This window comes from Scophthalmus maximus, chromosome 14 (genome assembly GCF_022379125.1).
Source record: "Scophthalmus maximus strain ysfricsl-2021 chromosome 14, ASM2237912v1, whole genome shotgun sequence".
Taxonomy (NCBI): Eukaryota; Metazoa; Chordata; class Actinopteri; order Pleuronectiformes; family Scophthalmidae; genus Scophthalmus; species Scophthalmus maximus.
Genome location: NC_061528.1, coordinates 10267423 through 10289390, shown reverse-complemented (window position 1 = coordinate 10289390; position 21968 = coordinate 10267423). Strand labels below are relative to the sequence as shown.

General features: G+C 41.0%; 1 protein-coding gene across 4 annotated transcripts; it reads right to left on the bottom strand.

Annotated features, from left to right (window-relative positions):
- Window positions 1–3275: 3275 nt before the first annotated feature.
- Window positions 3276–20848, bottom strand: chn1 (chimerin 1). 4 transcript variants are annotated; one of them, XM_035604780.2, is made up of 9 exons: window positions 20650–20848; window positions 15176–15325; window positions 11721–13891; window positions 10016–10100; window positions 6707–6880; window positions 5773–5850; window positions 4951–5088; window positions 4527–4632; window positions 3276–4113 (listed from the first exon to the last, which is right to left on the bottom strand). In XM_035604780.2, the coding sequence occupies exons 3-9, from the start codon at window positions 11970–11972 to the stop codon at window positions 3942–3944; spliced, it is 1005 nt and encodes a 334-aa protein (XP_035460673.1). In that variant the 5' UTR covers window positions 11973–13891; window positions 15176–15325; window positions 20650–20848; the 3' UTR covers window positions 3276–3941. The 4 variants fall into 4 exon arrangements, with proteins under 4 accessions (XP_035460673.1, XP_035460674.1, XP_035460675.1 ...); XM_035604781.2 differs by lacking the exon at window positions 15176–15325 and having other exon boundaries at window positions 11721–12359; window positions 13595–13891; XM_035604782.2 differs by lacking the exon at window positions 15176–15325 and having other exon boundaries at window positions 11721–12359; window positions 13768–13891.
- Between the last annotated feature and the right edge of the window lie 1120 nt (window positions 20849–21968).

Here is a 21968-nt window from a genome sequence, read left to right as displayed (position 1 = left end):
GAAAGAAGCTGTTATGTATCTGGCTGTTTGGGCCTACAGTGATCTGTGGCTCCTACCAGAGGAGAGGAGTTGGAACGGGTTGTATCCCGGGTCTGATGGGTCTGCAGTGAAAGGTACAGGTCCTGAATGGAGGGCATATTTGCATTTTAACTGAAATGACATATGATATACTGTGGATCTTAAACTGTCAAATTCATTTTTGAGCAGGGAAATATTAGTTGAACAAAGCAATCTCATCACAATGTCCACTTAATAGCAGTTGTGGGGCTTTTTATCATATCACATGATCTCCATCAATAGCAGATGTACACTGAACACCTTTGAACAAAATGGCAAATTTATAGCTACAATTCCCATAAGCTGAGGAATTTTCTGAGGAATATTAGCTGAGGAAAATCCGATCGAAAGCCCCAGAAACAGCTACTAATCTTGATATAGCTTAACCAATCCACAGCAACATACATTCATATTGGGTGCCCTTAAACTGAAAGTAAACATATCAAATTCTTGAAGTTTTCACTTCCTTTTGGGTGATAATTGTATTTCCTATATAATTTATACATTCATAATAATGTAAGTGAGAGCAGCTATAGCAACAGATTTGTCAACAATGGTAATTTCTCTAGTATAGACATTTCAGATTTTAACATTTTAAAGCTAAATCTTACAACTACACTATATTGTGTTTGTTAAAGGTTTTTGGATGGTTAGTGTTACCAAAATATAATTCAGTCACATTGTAGCCTTTCAATGAGGGTGATAAATATTTATCCTATTGAATATATCCTATTAAATATTAAATTATTCTCACAGCGGCCCTCACATCCCGTTGACCACCTGAAAATAAATAATCAAATGATGGTAGATAACTCAGATTGTCAAACAGCCTTTTGTTTCCTGGGGGGCAGGTGTTACACCCGTGTCTCCCCTCTTTGCTCTGCTCTACATCACCCCGTCAGGCCTGTGATGGGTCAGGCAACTCAATTTCCTCACATCCCCAATCCGTTCAATCAGCCACTCACTCAACCACAAGCCTCATTCATCTTACTTAGAGACAAATGAGCATTTTGGCAATGTCTGAATTAAGAGAGATTTGTCTCCACCCTCCCACCACCCCTGTGCCCGGTCACTCAGGCCACCTGAATTCACACCATTTATGAACCGCCAACAGACTCTTATTGCGACTACAGCCTCCAGAGGACCTTAAGCTATGTGTTTATATCTGCTCTGTAATTGATTAAATGCTCATTGGATCTGAATGAAAGTGTCTCTGTGATATCTGCAGGGACTGGAGGAAAACTGAACGACATACTGGATGCTTATGCCTCAGTAAAGATTAAGAGGATTAGAGGTTTTCATATTAGAGATTATGGTGTGTGTTGGGCTTTATTCTGTACATTACATGATGTTTCAAAATAAATATAGAAACATCGAGTACACTGCGTATTATTTCTTGATTGAGAAAATCAGTCATTTCATTCCTGCCTACTATGTATTTAACATTTTGGAAATTTTTTCTCCTGGTTTATTAATATGCACTGTTAACTGTATATATATATATATATATATATATATATATGTACTGTTAATGTACCTTAAATTCACATATTCATATGTATATACAATTCAAGCAGACCAACATTCAGAATTTACCTTTTCACATGATAACACTAGTGCAGCTTTTTAAGCTAAATTAATAAAAAGCTTTAGCTGGCAATGAAACACAATGAACATTTCCAATTGTAATACTTCACATGGACTGGTGGAATCTTTTTCTTATGTTTCAAAATTCAAAAATGTATTCAGGTTAGCTGTTTGCAGTGAGGAAAGCATTACCAGCCAGTCGACAGAAAGGTCAGTTATCTCATGGATCACAGCTTTTCAAATTCAGTTTCATTACTGTGAATATGGCACATTCACCACACAACACATTTTGTGGACATCAATCCACCATGGTGTTATCAGAGCATCTGACCGAGAGATAGAAAACTCAATAGCTTTATTGGTGTGGCTTCCCTCCTTTCACAGTTGATGTAGATGAAGGTATGATATATTTAAAATTGCTGATAATGGTGGGGGAGGCTAAACGGTTGGATGAAAATCCAATTTTGCCACACAATCACCAGAGACAAGTCTGAATTCGGCTTACATTAACTCAGTGTGATGTGGTCGCACAACCCAAGTGATTAAATGTCAAGCAGTGATTGCTTCTCAGATGCTTTGTGGGGAAAGTGAAGCACAAAAAACCTAAACGCTGGGAGTGTCTAAACGTGAAGCCGCAGACAGCATCGTATGGAAAATCTTATAGAAAAAAACATGCCTATACAAAATGAATGCCTGTCCATAATAATCCAATTTGTACACTCATGTCTACATTCACTACTGTGAAAAATTGGGATTTAGCATAAAATGTTGTATATGACAAACATACTATCCAATCCAATTTGGACTTATACACTGAGATTAAACAGCGGGCAACAGTGATCATGCAAGACGTCACCGATGGCTGTGCATGGCTGGTTCTTGAAATATAAACAACCTTTGGGTAATTAAAATCTAAAATGCATAAATTGATGTGACATTGTTTGCACATATATCCAGTAATTAACAGCCTCCCCAGTGCGAGTGTGTTGTTGCCTTAGGTATTGTGGGTATGGTTTAATCACAAAGTGAATCAGTGTGACTGATGTGTTGTTGGAGGGGTTTATGTAGAGTCGCATGACGTGTGGCTTTTAGGCACAACCTGTCAGTATGAATATGCAGAGTTGAAGGACTATCAGTCTAATCCACGCGGGTCATTTTTGTCGTCTTAAGAAAATATGTATCTCATATCAGTAAAGCTGCATTAATAATTATCTATATTCTTATTTAAAGCTCAAGGCTGGTTTTATTATATATTTACTAATCGTCAACAATTCCCATAAAAGGACCAAGGTCATATACTGAAGACAGAAATCTTTAAAAAAAAAATAGGCCACGAATGTGTGGGTTTATATTTTTTCAGTTGTTCTTCAAGCAGCTTGGCCCTGTAGCTTGTAACAAACATTGGTCAATAAGCAGTGCATTTGTTGGGCACTATTTTCAGTGGTGGATTAACACTAATCCGGTGCTCCAGTGAGCAGTTATGTCAGCAGAATAGTGTATATAGGACTGAAACAAAAGAGTCCATGTTCGATGGTAAAGAGTAACTCTAAACATACTCAAAAATCTAAAACCTGAATATTTAGTTTGAGTAGTTAATAGTTAATAATAGATGACTCATTACACACTTTATTTCTCGGAGTAAGGTTTAATAAATTAAAGTGATCATGCACAAGTTGTGTATAAAAACATTACATTAAAAAAAATTAAATTCACAAATAATGCTGTTTATAACACACTAGAAATGTTACGGTCAGGCAAATGTACCAGTGTGTACTGAGTAACAGGAAAAGGCTCATTCAACTATAAGCACTGCAGGTTACATAAAAACAGTGGGAAGATAAAAAAATACAGCATCATAAAAATTACCCCAGAAAAATCAGTAGCTTATTTTTTACATCCAGCTATACACTGTTTCACAGAAATAACTGCACAGAGGCAGCTGGGAATGTGGACTAAAACTTCTACAGAACAGACAAAAGGAAAATCACAGCGCTACACGAGCTTGAACACATGCTGGGTCACGACTACAAAGCAACAAAGATCTCGCACCATGCATGCCGGTATGTCAGCTTCTGAAAAAAATCCCCCGACAAAAATGGGGAGACATAAAGTACGTACAAGTGTGAGGTTCATCCACACCCAGCACAGGGGAGGACAGATGTTAGGTCAGCACTAGTCCATACACCGGGCATTCAAAAAAACAAACCAGTATCAATAGATGTAATACAAACAATCATTCAAGTCTTGACACAAAAAGAATGATTAGAGCATTGTTCTATAAAAGTCCTGATTTGCGTTTAGAACAGCACGTCTTCATTTTTAATGAGCAGCTCCACCACCTGTCTCTGGTAGCGGATGTCGTTGAGTGCTGTTATGGCGTCCAGGTCTGGTGCACGCATGAGGGTGGGCCCGAAAACGATGGCGAGGTTCTCTGCGTTCATCAGGTTGAATTTTTCATCCTGTGTTACCCTGCAATTACGAATACGGTTTAGAAACATACACTGATTTTGGAAAATGAAAGGGAGTGTTTTTAGGGAGTGTGCAAAAATGATTTGGATGAGGAGCTTAGGAGAAGGACAATAAACCCATTTCAGGAGACGCTCCTATTGATTGTATCAGAGGGACAAAGGACAAACAAACTACAGTATGTAGTTCGTCAGGTTGGAAAAATACAGACATTCTTTATTTTTGAGCCAAAAACTTTTGAAACGTTTAACGGTGGAAGATGTTGTAGGATAGAGACAAATAACAAAAACTTCAGACCACCCTCCATTTGGCATAAAACTAAGAAATACATAACCAACCACCTTTTCTGAGACCAATCCCTCTAACAATGTTAACACGTTCCCTTAGTTCTTGCAGAGTTCGACTGTGTTGCTCACCTTTTTAAGTGTGCCATGAGGTACTTGAGCGTGTCACTGTGTGATGGCGGAAGCAGGGCAAGAGCCTCGCGGACCGCTTCCAGCTTCTTTTCAGGGTCTGTGAACTCTGGGAAGCAAGAGAGGAGCTCGCTGTTAGAGGGGCCGGAACACACTCTCTCACCTCAGAGAACACAAAACAGAAATCAATGCAGTTTTCTCCTGTGGGGTAATAAAAGCCATTAGTCACTGAGAGGAAGTCTGAGGAGGCCGAGCTACTTGATGTAGCTTATGCAAAATTAACCCTGTGCTCTTAACTTCATGGTTGTACTCACATTGTGATATAAAGTTTAGTAGTGACTGCCGCCCTCTTTAACTGCATCCAAGTCCGACACATTGAACAGACAAGGAGGCGTGTTTCTGACTAATTCATCTGCTTGTGACTTACTTGCAGCCTCTATGAACCTGGGGTAGGCGTCGTACGAGATGATGGGAACAGGCAAATCCCTGAGGTACAGTTTCAGTGCACCCGTGATGATATTGATGTCTTCATAGGCGTTCACTGAGATGTCTGTCTTCTCGCCCTCTGCGAGAATGAGGAAGACAAGAAGGAGAAAATTGTCACAATGTTAAAAAAAAGGAATGGCTCACATCGGCACTACCACATCACATTGAGAATTGGGGAGTCAAGAGATTGTGGGGAGAGAAAAAAAATATCTCTCATTCTGTATTTTTGCAAAGGAGCTGCTATCATCCGCCTGGCCTGTTTTATTTTGACTTCCCCTCGGTTATGCATGCTTTCCAGAGCAGGCCGTGGCCTACTTGTGCTGGCAGACTGAACACCACAGTGCTGTGAGCTGGAATGACACTCTGTCATGGATGATATCCCACATGCGGATCTGGCAAAGAGTTTATCCCACTGCTGCTGGGTTTTTCTTACAGTTAAAATTCATACTGCATTGGGCCAAGACAGGCTCGTTCTCATGAAGGCTACTGCTGAATCCCAACACAGCGGAGGAGTCTTAAGTCAGTGAGAGTACATTCCGTGGTTTGTATCTCCTCAGGTCACCCCTGTCTGCCCGCACTGAAACCCTGCGTGAGAGGGACATGTCAGGGATCTGCTCTCCCAGATGGACACTAATCCATCACTAATGTGTCACTGTCTCATTAATCTGAAATGTGTCTGTGTGTGTGTTAACATGTGTATGCACGCAATGTCAATCGACATGTTGTGAGCTTGACGGGGATCTATAAAACAAGGAAGACATACCTTTGTCAAACGCCGTCTTGACTTCTTCCACTGAATCACTGAATCCAGATATTCTGTAGAGGCCTTCAGACTTCAGTCCTTGAGGAACAAGCATGAAATGAACAACCTTTCAGACATTGTCAGGGCTGTCACGGGTAGTGTAGAAAAATTCACCTGCACATATCACCTTGGGTAATTTGGGAAATGTCATTAAAGACTCTTAAATATGCATAAGAAGTGAAGGATAAAATGTCCACGATGTCACACAATGGAGCAACATGGGCAAATGCAAATAGTTTTCCGCATCACTTGGCAAAATAATAAAGACATAAATCAAACTAAGTCACAGGTGTACGTATATTAGAGGGGAGACAATGAGGGAGCGATGAGTTTCCTACATAGCTGGATGATTTAACTGAAATGCAATCAACAAAGGCAGCAGGAAACACAGTAATGTATTCCTCATTACAGCTTCACAATTACCAGCAAACTCATCAGTCCTCCCAGTCAACCCCACTGCCCCTCGCCAAAAAACATTAACTCAGTGAGTGAGGAAATTTGACTTTTAAATATATAACGTAGTCTATATATTGTAGATCATATACTCAGGCATCATAAATACAGTAAGCAAGATCTATAAAGTTTTTTTCAAATAACATTTTTTGCTGAAAAATGAATGTTGTTATGGTGATTAAATCTAAAATGATTCCTATTTATATAAAAAAAAAACATATTTTCAGTATATTTGAAGAGTTTCCTGACCTCAGCAGACATGAGCTTTCTACTGATTTTCTGTCAGTAAATCAGAGTTGTTGGGCCTGTTGGGGCTCTAAATTATTTCAGTTACTATTCAAGCTAAAACGAATTTATCACATTTACATCTCAAGGAATATTATTGTCATTATGAGCCACAGTATATATATACTGTATTTGAAACATACATATACACACTTACCTCTGGACTCAATCTCTCGTATGCACATGTCCACCACCATGGGCCGCGCTGTGTTATAAGCGTTCACCAGGGTCGTGAGGTCACAGCTGTAGACTTTACGGATGTGTCTCAGGTCTGGCTTGCAGTCATTGGGCACCAGAGAGGAGCACTGTTTGTGGACGTTCAAACCACAGTCTATAGAGAGAGACAACAGCAGGTTGAGCTCATGAATTTTTACAGATCAACTGAAGGGTGGTGTAGTCGAGAGCTTATTTTTTTACAATATGAAATTTGTCAACCAGAAAACAGAGCCAACGGAACGATTTTGAATGGTTCAGTCATTACATCTCTGACTATATAACTTCAGACTATTATGTAAATTCAATTTGAACATCAGGTTAATTTGGACTCGGTCGGACGGTTTTGTGTGTTTTGGCTCCAAATGAAGTGTTAATTCCCTCAATCAATATTTGTTGCCTGAATGTCAAGATACTGCTGGAGAGCTCCTGTCTCTCTAACACACATTGGAGTCACCTTGAGCACTGGATAGATCCAAAGTCACCTCTAAAGGCCCATTTATGTATCACAGATGCCTAATATAGAAAAATAAGACAATAATGAACCAGTAGACAGAACGTTAATCTTGTAATTTATTTTTCTAATTTAAATAGCTTGAATGGACCAAAAATAATTTAGATTTAATCAGGTAGCCAAGCAACGAACTTAATTTTGTGACTTTTTTTCACCACTATGGGATATTTCTTTAGAAACAAAATCAATTTCTTTGAGTGAGTAAATAACATTTTAGTTATAATGTCAGTGTAAGTGTCACACACTGTGTTCCGTCTTTAGTCACAGTGGACGGGGCCCGAGGCACAGCTGTTTCAGGGCCGGATTCACCTTGTCGGGAACAGAGAAGCCTGTGGAGAGCAGATGCATTGCGAGACTGCAGCTCTGCTTTGTAACAGAGAGGGAATTAGAGGAACACTGAGAACGCTGTGGCCTGGAGGAGGGACAGTCAGCGCCGCAGCGCGCTCTATTCTTTCCCAGATCCAAGCTCACACACAATGGCCGTGGAAGCAGCAATTGAGGCGCCGCAGGCTACACTAGACCTAGTTTCCCAGACTAAAATGGGGCAGCTCTTCAAGCTCTTGGATCTTTCGAGCGGTCTCCAAGTTCCAAAAGGGTTTTTTTTTTCCTAACAAATGCCATGTGCCTTGTCATTCCAAAACCATAAAAAGAAAAGAAGTGCTACTTTTTAATGTTGAATAAAAAAATCCTCTTCTGAAAGCCAAGAATCTGTGCCTCTGCAGGACGTCAGACAATATTTTGATTAATATGGGTCCCTGGAGAAATTCATGCTGCCTGCATTTATATGCACTGATGCAGAAATGTAATTACCTTAAGAGATGACTCTCTTAAGGACACGAGACAGGCCGTATAATAGAGGAGATCCTGTCATCAGACAGAAATCTGCTGAGCTCCTGGAGTCCATATGAGCACACTGAAGGCCCCGGGTCCCAGGTGGGGCTGGTGAGGGTGAGACGGGGGCCCAGGGGACACCAGGAGCCAGGAGCCGGCGGGATGCTGCTTCACTGCACCGTCAGCTCTGTCTGTGTTGCTATGGGGTCAGGCTGCAGCTCTGTTTTGTCTAAAAGGCTACGAGGGACAGGTTTAATGGTTTCTGGCTGCTCATCGGCACATTAACACCGCGAGTTACCAGTTGAAACCGGTTTCTGTCGGACTGGATCTGAAAACAAAAAGCGCCACTCGTATTCGTTAGATGTTTTGGTTTTTCTACCAAGTATTTAAGTTAAATAGGGGTTGAGCTGCGTGACCTAGCTCTTTGGTTGAAGCCGCTGAATTTTAATGTGTGTAGAAACGGAGCTCTTTCCCCACGCTCCGAGCTCTGCTCCTCATTAAAGAGACATGCCAGCTTTGTTTTCCTTCATCGGCGTGATGGGATGAGGCTGGGGGGCGTACTCTGATGAGGAAATGTGGCACAACAAGCACAAGCAGAGGCTGGCTTTCTGGCACTCGGCCAAAAACAGTTCACACATACAAAAAGAAAAAAGGGGGCGGAAGAACATTTTTTTGGTATGCAAATTTGCGAATCATGTGAGCCCTCGGTGCCCTAGATTCTGGTTGCTGTGGTGGAGTCTGAAGGAATGGCGATGGAGGAGTCGATAAAGAGTGGCTCCAAACATGTGCTTTATTTGGATTGTTGTCAGCTTTCAATATCAAGACATTAATAATTGATCAGAGCTCCCGCAGATTTGTGTGACACACTTTGTTTCATCAATTAAACATCAACGACGCATCAGACTGTAACATAGCACTATTCTGGGATGGGAGAGGAATCCTACGGCAGCTACGGTGAAATGAAAATCTGTATTTGACAAATATAACAGAACCGTCCCCCTTTCTGTAACAGGCCTGGATGTGTTTATATTTAATCTATCACACAACAGGAAGAAATATTTCCATCCATCCATTGTCTAAACTGTACCGCTTATCCTTTGATGGTTGCTCGCTGAGGGGGGGTTGTAGGTTAATTTTCTTTTTTATGCATTCACAATGTGAAGAGAAATGATTATAAAAACATTGTTTCTTTCAGATGCATGAAAACATAATTAGCCTTCTGTTGTTTTGGGATTTATTTATATTATATTGTAGCTGATATTTACCCATTAAGAGAATGCAGCTTGTTATAGTAATAATAATAATTATTATTATAATAATAAAAATTCATTTTATCTATTTACCCCCTTTCAAAGGTACCCAAGACCAATAATCAGAGATTGGAATATCAAATAAAAACAATCCAAGAGCAGAAAATAATAGTAGAGAAGCTGCAGATGATGATTAGTGGTCAAAGGCCTTTGTGAATAAGTGGATTTTAAGGATTTTTCTTTTTTTGTGTCCAGGAATGGGACATTTCAGATCTCTGCCTGGTGTGATGTGAGCCACTGCCTAGACTGTTCTAGAATAATCTTTCTTCTGCATGTTTGAACTGTTTGCACCGTACACAAAAACCCCTGTGAAGAAAAAAAGCATGTCAATAATAACACTTGGTCATGACGTACCTGTTACATCACAGCTATAGAGCCACCATGTCACTCGGCCTGTTATTCAACTCATAATCCACAAACCACTGTTGGGATTTTAGATTAACATGGAATAATCCAGCACCAGATGCACTAAAAACCAAGTAACCTATATACAGTAATGTTCACTTAGTACACCATGAACGTAGGAGGGAGTGTTACCACACAATCAGGCAGTTTACATAAGACTGATGTGTTAATGTGGCCTGAGAACAAGACGTACCTGCACATTTGACCCCCTGGGCCATCAGTCCCCACATGAAGCTGGCACAGTGTTCACACCAGTGAGGCCCTCTGAAGGTATGGACCTACAACAGAGAGGAGGACAGTGACTGGGATTAGTGATGAAGAGCAGTGACAAAGCAGAGGGAGAACAGCGGGTCACTTACTCCATGGACACCTCATTCGCCTCCCTAACAGGCCCGGGAGACCCGTGGGTGCTGCCATCTTAAATGAGGCAGAGGATGAGGATTTTCTCTGTGTGGAGGAGGACGGCTCTTCACACAGACCCTCAAACTGACAATACTGTGGTGGGTGCAACGATGACTCCAAGCAGGGGGAGGCTTTATTGCCATCCCGGCACAGTAGGATTTGACATTTCACCGGGGTGAAAGGCGCAAGTTGTCAGGGAAATTTGCCATGGAAACAATAGAAGGCCGCCATTCGTGTGTAGACACCACCGCTCGCCACCAGGTAACAACAGCTCAGCCAATCAGGGGAAACCTCTGGGAGCGAGAGCAAGCCACAACTCCCCCGGTTCCTCAGCACGATGTCAATAACAGATACAGGCAGACGAGCCATTTAGGGTAGAACTGCAAATAGCAAATATTAACTGAAAAGTTCATGGACATAAGTAATGACATCCTGATATCCTGATCACTGGGAATGATGTCATGCACCGTTCCTTTTCATGTTGACATGTTAACAAGCACATTGAGTTTATGCTTGTCATATGAAATGTGCTATATAAATACACTAGACTTGACAGAATCTAAAAATTAAAATTCATATATTTCATGTTTTTGTCAGGTTGGTGTCTTTTTTTCTTTAAATGATTGTGTAATTATTCTTCATTCTTTTGTTGACACAGACTGTGTCAGGCCCTTTTTATAGATAATAAAATGTCGTAGTGTGGTGAGTGCATCCACTTAGAGTAATTAATATAAGAGGTTGGGGTGTAAAATGTAAGGGTCAAACTGAAGCGTTGCTTCAGAGTACCAGCAGTGTCTGTCTAATCAAATCCATCAATGCACACAAAAAAGACTATACATATTTTTGTCTTAAGCTTTAAGAAGAAAATAAAACTTCAGCACGTTTATCAATATGTTTGTCAGGGTGATTCATTTGAAAAGTTTGGAAAATATAAGATTTCGACACCAAGATGTTGTATATGGATAAAATGCTCTTTTTATGATTCACCCACACAAATTGTACACGCCTCCTTGGTGGTGGGAGCTTTAAAACACAGGAAATGTTGAAATGCAACATTCAGCACTAAAAGGGAACAAAGCAGCAGAAATAAACCAGTGAGCATCAGCAGTTTGAGAGCCTTGAAGGTAATATCTCACCCCCTGCTCTCCATCCCATTAACCAGCCAAACTGGGAGAGTGATAGTGAGCCAAGGGATACACTCCTCCACTGTTTCCCCTCTCGGCCGGCCTAATCCCTCCATCTGGTGCTCAAACTAACAGCAGTGGTCCACAGACCACCCAACAGATTTTCTTTTGATAAAAGCTCACTGGACAGACCAAAACAGCTCTGGTTTTCATTCCCTCTTCCGCTCAGTAACACACCCACCCGCCCCCCTGCTTCCATCTTCCACAAGGGAATCATGAGCAGCAGCCCTCTGGCCATACATGATGAAATTAAAAGAAACATTTTGGAGATGCAACAGCTGACAGGAGTTCTTTAAGCTGATTCAGTCTCACCTTAAAGTTGTGGACTTTCTCAGATTTGGGCGTCCGGTCACTCTCCTTCAGCGTTGCTCTGCGTACCAGTGAGGTGAGCTGTGAATAGGCGAATAGTTTAAGTGGCTGCCAGAAAGTGGCTGGAGGTTTCTGTGGCCCCATCCTCATCCCCAGAGCAGCCGCCAGAATATCCTCCTGATTGGCCTCTCGCTTGGCCTTCTGCACCAGGGACTTCTCTTCCTGATGAACCTCGTAGGAGTCTCTAGATGGCATTCTGCTGCTGCTGTTTCCCAAACCGGATGCTGGAACAAACCCAGTAGAAAAGTCCCCAAAAAAACCTCCTTGATGCTCAGAGCAAGTCTGTATCAAACAATACTACTTGCATTGTCCCAGTCAAACAGAGACATCACAGACAACAAACATATTTCTAAAAAGTCCCCTCCAAAAAAAGAAAAAAACACAGAGAAAAATAGTGGTCCTTATTAAATCCTCTCACAGCAATGACTGTGGATCAAGTGGAGCCTCTGTAGTAGGAGTGCCAGGTTTTTATACAAAAGAGGTGCAGCCCTGGGTGCTCATGTGCTTCTCTGGGAATGTGTATGCAGATGAGCTGAGTGGCTGCGCTAATCCTCTCCTCCCTGTGCAGAGCTGATATTCTCCCTGGAACAGAGACAGCACAGTGTTGTGTAAGGAGGATGCTGTTGGGGCAGTCAGAGCGAGGGGGAGGAGTACAGGGGGTGGACCCTGTAGCAGTCACAGCAGATTAAATGGATCCCACCAGCCAATCGCAGCATGGAGACACTGGCTTTATAGTAGCTACTACCCCGCCCCCCACACGACCATCCCCATCTGATAACCAAGCAGGGGGAGCCCGGTTGGGATGAAATGAGAGTGGGATGATAATGAGCGATGAATGAGTCATGCATCAAGAGTGGGCTGCAGCCGGAACAACTTACGACGGCAGTGGGCCGTTGGAGTGGGAAGCTATTTTCAAAATCGTGTTGCCACAGAAACTGGTCATGGCTGGGACCACAAAGAGCAGGAACACAAAGGCTCAGAGCGCGCGGGCAATACATGAGGTCATTGATGTTGACGCACATTTTCATACGTAAAGTGATGCTCTGGCTTTCGTTCAGATACAATATATTTCATATTCAGCTTTATTTGGATTAAAAGGCAGCAAAGATCAAAAGATGAAATGAATAAATAAAGGGCAAAGGAGCTACTAGGTAAGAGCAGCGTTATTAAAATGGCACATTGCATTTTAATCAAACCATCCATGATGAAAAAGCTTTGAAATAAACTCTTTTATACATTTATTCACCAACAGTTTAAAATCACTTCCCACTGCTCTACGTGAGAAAGATATTCGTTTTTTTATGGCTTTTGGTTGGATTTTTTGTGTGAAACACTTTGTATTGCTTTTGTGTATGAATCATGTTTTCTTGTTCGCATTGCCTTAACCAATAAACAACTAAGCATTCCTATTAAATAATCATAAAAGGAATTTTATATTTCATACATTGACATTCAGTTCTATGATTTGTATAGTAGATCAATATTCACTGGTACCAGCAATTAATTCCATCCTTTTCACATCATGATGAAATATACAATACAGAATTTAAAAACACATGTCTGTACGTGATCTGGAAGTCAGGAGCTCTCTCTGTCTGTGCAGTCTTTGTGTGAGTGTTCAGCTCCTTGGGGTTCACAGTAACTGAGCATTGTGTTATGTGCATTTGCAAATGAAGTATCAAATATAGCAGCGCAATAGTAGTGATGTGGGAGAAAGGGAGAGAGAAAAGTGATTTACACTTCCAAGTCCAATGCGATAATGCTCCCACGTCTCAGGGCCCAATTTAGACTCAGCTGTTAAAGTGCAACTTTCTCACCTTTGTGCGAACACAGCTGGAGAGGAAGTGACTGTACAGACTTGACTTGCCATCAGATATCAATGAGGACTGCTGTTAGCTACATTGCTGCCCGAACCTCGGCACCTGCGGTATCGGTATGAGGGCATGAGCAGTGGCGGGGAGCAGAAGAAGGGCTTTGAGGATCAGCCTACTTATGTAGAATGGCATCCCAAACTGCGGCGTCTGACAGGAACATGAAAGATGGGGAAACAGAGGAAGCTTCCAGTGCATCGTTCCTCTCTGGTGCTCAGTGGAAGTCTCGACACAGGAGGGCACCTGAGAGTGGGAGAGATAAAAGACAATAAGAGCCTTTCATATGCACCAGTTCATCCTCTCAGACCCGGAGCACTTAAGAGGGTTTCTGCAGCAGCCTAATTGTGTTGCCTGCTGTTAAGTGCAGAATGAGCGTCTGACTCCCAGGATGTGGTTCACTTTGAACGCAGCTCTAATTGACACTGATTGATTTGCTTGTTTCCCAAACATGTCCAGAGATGGGACTCTCGAGGATGGATGCACACAGAGCTGTATCTTTTACATCTCTGTAATGTCCATCTGTGTCCAGCCTGGACATCTGAGCTTTATCCGACTTTCTTCATCCTGCAACACGTAGGATTTTTGCTATTTTTTTTAAATGTTGCTGTTAAACAAGTGGATTCTGATCCGACCCAGAAACCAGCACAATCTCAAACTTTCACATTCTTTATTTAAACTTCTTTGTTTTTTACCTCACTTCCTCCCACACTCTTTTTAAGCCATTAAGCTGCAAGATTGTGAAGATTGTGCTGACTATTTGTGTGGGGTACGAGGGGTTGTTACATCCGGAAATGTTCCTCTAATGCACAGTTGACCCAGCACAGACATGATCGTCCATTAAGAGGACCTTGGTATCCGCTCCTGTGATCTGATTGCGAACTCTGAGCGCTACGATTTCTATCTCAGCCTCTCTCACATAACACACTTTGTTTGAGTTATATAACACCATAAAAATTCACAGCTAAGGAAAACCTTTAAAAAAGAAGTTTTCATGATGTACAAGGATTTGAATCAATGTAAAACACTACTGATTCAGGGACTTCATCTCTTTGGCAAAGCAGCAATTCATTAAATTACATAAGGTTACATAAGCAGAAACCGGAGCATGAACCCGAGAGTGGGAGCAAAGAGATCATGATAAACTCAAAGAATATAGAGGACTGATGTCAGAGACTGGGAGCCCGGAACACTGAGAGCTTTCAGCGGAGCTACATGCCATAATGTGTGAAATGAAATGGCCACAACATATTTGAATCTTGTCATGCTTGCGGCAACACTTCTACAGTCTGTTATTATTTAAAATGCAGCATAAAATACGTAAACACACATTCATTATACAGTCGTTCGATAAGGGCATATGGAGGTAAGAGCACAATGTGAATCAAGGATTCAGAAAGGCTACATATGGGTTGAACCACCAGGAAATACCACATATGCATAAGATGCGGTGCAAATTGCTGCGGTTTTGCTGCGCTTGCAAGAAACCTGGAGCAAATGGCATTACAGTTATCGGTGCAAATAGATTACCTGTATGTAGCTGGGGGAGTCTGTGCTTTGACAGTGATGTATGGCGGCTTGCTATCGGGGTTTGCTATTCAGGCGGCAAGGTCGTCATGGCTGCATTTTAGACTGTGGATTTATCGCAGTCTGTGATTTTGCTCTCGCAGAAGCAAAATCCTGCATGAACACAAAGCAGTGGTTAGATCTGTGCCACCTGTATCTTTTTAAAAATCCATTCAAGTAGAGGAATGTTTCACTCCCTCACGGAACCAGCCCTGAAAGATGTACGGTATAACTGTAGTATTAATAGTAAAGTCTCAAAGGGAACATGTAGATTGTAAACAAAAGCGCTGCTTTCGGCAGCGGGATTATCATCATGTCCTGCCTCCTGCATGCTCGACCCAGAGAATGTCGTGGAAATGTTTCTGTTGCGTTCCACATTGGTGAAAGGCAAACTCAGGACGCAATTTCGTGGACATTTTCTGGTGTTCATGTCCGAAAACAGCTTTGGGTCATCACGTCGCTGCTGTCCCCACCTCACATTCATGATGGACGACACAACTACAACGAGACTTTACATTGAACTGAACCGATGGTAGAAAGAAAGAAAATAAAGGAGCACAGATCCCCACTGTGCTTGCAGTACTAGATAATAGTCAATTAAATGTATCTATTTTTTTCATCATGAATTAATGGTGGACCTATAACAAATCCTAACCTGATAGTTACAGACAGTCAGGTACAAATAATGCCTTTAATCCTATCTAAAGAAACAATTTGGTTAGGATGAAGCCATTTACTTGAGGATAGCCTACATTTATAAAGAATGACTGTATTATATGGAATGATAAATGGTTGTGGTGAAGAATAATTAAAAGGCTTGAGTGTTCCTTTATCTGTGTGTGATTCTGTGGAGAGCAGTTTCCCCCCAACAACAGCGTGAATACCAGCTTGATGAACGACTCATTGTTCATCAGATATTTTGGCAACACGGTGAAGACAACAGGAAGAAGTGAAATATTCATTCAGTCCTTGTGAACGGCGGCGCAGGGGGAAACCAAGAGCTTGAGTTTGTTTAATTTGCAGCAACAAAGTATTTCACTTACAAGGTATTCCTTAAAGGATTAGTCCAACATTTTGGGTAATTTTTGTTTTCTTTCGCTCCAAGACTGAAAGGAGTAAATCTGCATCAATCTCGTACTTGTAAATTATACTGCGTTCACATATTATGGGATGGTAGAGAACAATTTCTGTGTTAACAACACACTGTCGGGCGAATCAAGATGGTTGAATGAAGAAAAGGTATTTTTTTGTTCCAACGATTCTCCTGAAATTTCCTGGTTCAAATAAATCTTGTTAAATTATATAAATCTATCTGGTGGCATAATCTTTTGAGATTCATTTTGTATTTATTGCCAATTGATACATTTAAAAACACACAAAAAAATGTATATGTTATCCACAAACGTTGAATCACATTATGTGCCAGCAGGTCTGTGAAGGTGTACTAATGTTTTATTTATGCATTAAAAAGCTCCCTGTGCGAACAACCACAGTGGGAATATCTGAATACAGAACATCACACGCTGTTCATAGAACAGATATGTCAGAGCTGCTGCAGTATATATATATATATATATATATATATATATATATATATATATATATTCACTCTTATGTAACGGTACCTTACTCCTACACATCCCTGGAGAGACAAAGGCTGAGCCCTGCAGCTTCCTAAAGGACGCAGAGTCTTCATGATCAGCCCTTACACAATCAACTCTGCTCATGCAGTATGAATAACAGGCACAGGGTCAGAGGTCATCTCTCTTCTCATCACATAGGAATCATGAGACTTTGACAAATTTTGCACAGAGGAACATTTACACTTTGTAAAAAAAACAAGCTCAGCAGCCGGGACTGGATTTCCCTGCTGAACCCCTAGTAACATTTCCAGAACATGTGAGCCCATGTGAGCAGCAGCAGGAAAACCTGAAGACGCAGGGCAAGCGAGCGGCCGCTCTTTGTTCTTCAATGCTTTTTAGGTCTACGAGATTTTCAGAATCCGAAATCCTTTATTGATCCTGGCTGGAAAATGTCTTTGTTATTTCAAAGTGTTATTTTGAGTGGACTGCAGAGAGGCCTGACCTCAACCACATCCAGCTACTCTACGTTGAACTGGGACGGCAACTGTGCCAGGGGAGCTCACTGGTGAGGAGAATGTAAATTTAAGCAGTAGGGTTATAGTATTAGCATCTACTACTTTGTCCCTCAGTTTTGAACGTTGGTATAGACACATTGAAGACTAAAAAGAAAGTGTTTGTGTCTTTGAACTTGTTATAGTACAAATATATGGACAAACAGTATAGAAATACAATACCCCTGTAGCTCTGTTTCTCAGTGTGTGCAGACAGGAGGCCCAGAGTCGCATCTTAGCAGCAGGGCTCGACTTAGTGATCAGTAATCTGGTCACTGTCTGCTCCGGCTGAAGAAGAGGACACACACCTGTGGAGCGTTGGCCATATTGTATCTTCTTATGTTTCACTCGCTGCAGGAGAACAACATCTGTTGCGAGTGCCGTGTTCCCATGAGAACAATGTTTCTGAGCCGGTGGACTTCTTTTATACACCGCTGCTTATCTTACCGACTGAAATTAGCTGACTAGTCCCAGGAGGAGGCAATGTTAATAGAAATTTTAGAGGCACTGATGCATGAATGATGTGATTAGTGCACTTAGAAATGCTCTTCACTGAAAACACATTGCTTTTCTGAGGAAGACGTTGCATTTAAAGCGTATGTATGTTCAAAGTCACTTTTGCAAACAATGCAAGATGTCCAGGGAGGACAGAATAAAAATCATCACAAATAGTACAAAGAAGATAGTCTAGTTATCTAACATTGCAGCATAGAGCTCTCCAAAGCTGTGGCGGAGTAGCCTGCGACCCTAATCATCCCTGGAAATATTCAGGGCTCAGCTCATTAAAATGCCTGACAATTTCAGCAGTGTGAACACTTCTGCAAAGAATGACAGAGTTCTTTGGTTATAAGGAAGGAGATAGTCTCTCTATTCTCATCATGAAGTTGCCCTTTTGACAATGGCTGATGTCAAACCACTCCTCTTCTTTATGCTCAAATACAATAATTGTTTTGCATGACTATGAGGACCAAATAATTTGTCTTTGAGCTCAATGTAGTTTCACCACCTGAGGAGACGACTACATTGAGCTGAAACCAGTCACCTACGTAGTTTCTTCCCAGTAATCACTCGAAAATTAACACCATGAATGTGTTATCATGATAATGAGATCACACATCACTCTCTTTCACAGACTTTTCACACACTGATTGCACACTTATGTTTTCATATCGACAGCTATAACGGCCAAACATATCAAAGAGGGTTTTTCATTACTTATTACTTACTTATCTTCATTTATTTATTTTTAAACGTGCTACCAAAGTCAAACTAACTGTATTTATTTTTATAGCAGTATTGTGGTATCATGGCAGGTGGCAAAGGCAGAATGACTGACACTGATTGCTGCACGGACAACAAGCTGGCAGATAGAAATGCATATGAATTTATATTTGTTCATAACAAGGCTTTTGGCCCGGGGCGGTTTTCAAATCAACGGCCCATGAATATCAAATCATTGAAAATTACGCAGAGCAGAGACATTGGTGGACATCTGGTCCACCGGTGTCTGAGGATGATGCTCTCCCCATGCCGCCTGCTTGTTAGCATATCAAAGTCTTTCAAAGACCAGGATGCATTTCTCAAACAGAAGGAGAAAAGTGATCAGTTTTCAAAGCAGAGACTGAAAAACAGGAACAATAACCTGAATAAAAAAAGGTAAATTGGGAAAACTTCCTTCTGGCTGAGCATTTTTAGTCCATAATTATTTATTTTTTTTACATAATATCCAGAAGGAGACATTACACAAGCAGGGAGCTACTGGGTTTCATCTGCCAGGATTTTCCTACAGAGCTGCTCTATTTTTTAACTGCTGAGGTTGAACTCCGCTGAACTTGTATCCACTATCTGAATAAAAATAAAACGTTGTTCAAATACGTCATCTCTTTCTGCGCTGTTATGCAAAGACAATGCCGCTCATTGTCCACACGCCGCCTCGCTTGCAAGCCTCTGGCTGGTTGTGTGTTTCAGGGAGCTGCATTTTCCCCTGGAGGCCTGTCTCTGAAGAGTCAGAGGGTTACTTCACCATCCTCTGTATCAAAAACAACTTTGAACAACAAATTCATGACGGACCAGTGAAGTGGATGATCTATGATGAAAGTTCTATGTACAGTAAATAAACAATGGTCTACTGTTATGTATTTCAGTTTGGGCTAATTTTTTTATGTGTCCAGCCTTGTACATTTATATGAGCTGTGACTGATGTGCTCCTGGTGTTTTTTTGAGTTTTCACCTATAGCCATATAACATGCAAAATAGAGACACTGTATTTTCCTTTTCCTTGAAAATGTCCCTGAGCTGTGTGTTCTGTTTCATGCATATTCCCCCATGTCACAGCCGAGAGAACAGTGGCACACGGCAGAGTTCACTGAGCAGGCTGGCAGTCTACACGAGGCGAGACTTATGAGGAGGACGGAATGATTGTGGTTTGAGTCGCCCCCTAATTCCCCTTTATTGCTTTCCTGACCAGGGAATAGTGGTGAACTGCAATTTTAGATTTGACACGCTGCAGAAAGGCATTAGCTGTGTTTGCACTGAAACATACATGTAATGAAAAGGGTGAAAATATCACCACATGTCTCGGCTGATCAATATCTGTCACGGCTTTTGTACACCAGAGCTGCATGTTTACAGACGGATGAGTGTGTCACTATAACACAACAGTCACTCAAAGGAATTTTGTTAACAGTTTTTTTTACAAGAAATTATACAATTTGAATGTTTCTTATATTTTCTGTCTATTTGAGATGAAATATATCAACTGTTTAGTGGTCAATAGTGACAAATTGCTTATCAGAAAAATGAAATAATAAAATGAAACATTTACTGTTAAATGTTTCATAAACAAAGTTAAACTTCCACTATCATCACTCATGGTAATCAGATGTTTTGGTTTACCAATAGTTTAAAATATGTGGTCAATTCTCTTTGATGGTATATTCAAGTACAGTCAGTACTAGTTTGATTTGCCCTGGTTTGGAATTTCTTCCTGCACACAAATACAATGGTGGAGGATAATAAAATGAAAAATGACATTCGAAATAATCAAAAAAATTACGAGGCACATAATTTATATGTAAAAAAATGTCAGTGCTATGGCTGCCACATACAGACTGATCCTCTTTTGAGTTGCATTGGAGATATAAACTTCGGACAGGAACGAACATCTGAAAACCTTGACAAACAAAAGCGAAACTGTTTGCATGGCAAGATATCATCAAGCTAACCTTTATCTGTCTGAGCCCGAACCTGTGGTGCGTCATGTTATAAAAGTCCTCATAACATTTGATCAGTTTGTGCAACTTACGGTTTGTTATGAGCGGAAGCTAACACTTGCGTCGTTCCAGGCTTCCGTGCGGCCGTGGCCCTTTCAGAAGATTTGAAGCGCGGCCTGGAACTTCAGTGTCTTTTCGGAGACTTTGTACAACATGTCCATGATGATAAATCCAACATTTAATGACTTTGATGATCATTTTATCCCGTCTTCCAAGACGTAAAAGGCTCCTGTTGTTGTTAGCAGACTTCTACCGTTCATTTTAGATCCATTTGACCAATCAGAGGCCTTGTTACAGATTTGTACCAATCAGACGCTGTGTTGTCGATTGGTTCGAAAAAAACAAAGATTTTACACTAAAAACAGGACCTCTCACTCCTCCTGTTTACTCCTACTACTAATACTGACACTCCTCTGTGTCACTGCAGACAGGAACTGCTTTGCAGAATGGCACAAGTGACTTTTTGGGTTGAAAAATCAAAGGACTTTTGGATTTCTGGATTGTTTTACCTTATAACCCAGGCTTCAAAGAACAGCTTTCAAGAGGGAAAAATCTTCATCATTGTTGTTTTGTGTGTCGTTAAAATGAATGTCTGTGAGATTAAATTTCCGTTTTGTTTCTTCTTTTGTCTTTATGGTCATATAACTATTTAAACATTCATGTGATATCACTGAAGCATACATATAGCATGCTTATAGCCTAGGTTGTCCTGTCCTGAAACAAAAGATGGATATAACTTGACTGTGCATTACAGGGTTGAGGTTTGACAACCATTATTACACCAGGTGACGCGGCGGACCATAAATTGGGCTTAGGGTTTAGGGGGTTAACATGCCAAATGCTCTGACATAAAGTAATTATATTTGTTTCAATGTACATTTCACATACATCGATTAAATAAAGCGTGATGTTTGTGTATCTCTGTGACACATAAAAGAGAACACAAGTACCTGCTACTGAACCATCAGTGTGAGGTTAGAATAAGAGATCTTCTAGAAATCATTCAGAGATCACATTGGACTTCAAAGCAATTATTTTTTTTTAAATCCCTGGAAGCCCGTTTTTAAGCACAAACAGTAATTAGCCGTCACTTCATTTAATGCGTGAATGTTAAAACAGTGATTAGCTCGTCTTTGTTGTCTTGATTAATTCATTCACCGCCATGAAAGCAAGCAGCTGCAAGTCTGCTAATCAGCGGCAGCAATCATCACAACATGGCAATCTTCACGACTGTGCGGTGCGAGGGAGAGATATCATTGTGTACAATACTGTACCGATCACGACTCCAGGACCAGACCATGTCCGCAATCTGGACGTAGCTGGGAATTTTTCAAAGTTGAATTATAACAAA

Coding starts and splice junctions, on each gene's coding strand:
- chn1 (XM_035604780.2), bottom strand. CDS start 11,972: ATGCCATCTAGAGACTCCTACGAGGTTCATCAGGAAGAGAAGTCCCTG. Junction 10,101..11,720: donor AGAAAGTCCACAACTTTAAG/GTGAGACTGAAT, acceptor TCTCTGTTGTAG/GTCCATACCTTCAGAGGGCC. Junction 4,114..4,526: donor CTCATGGCACACTTAAAAAG/GTGAGCAACACA, acceptor TCGTAATTGCAG/GGTAACACAGGATGAAAAAT.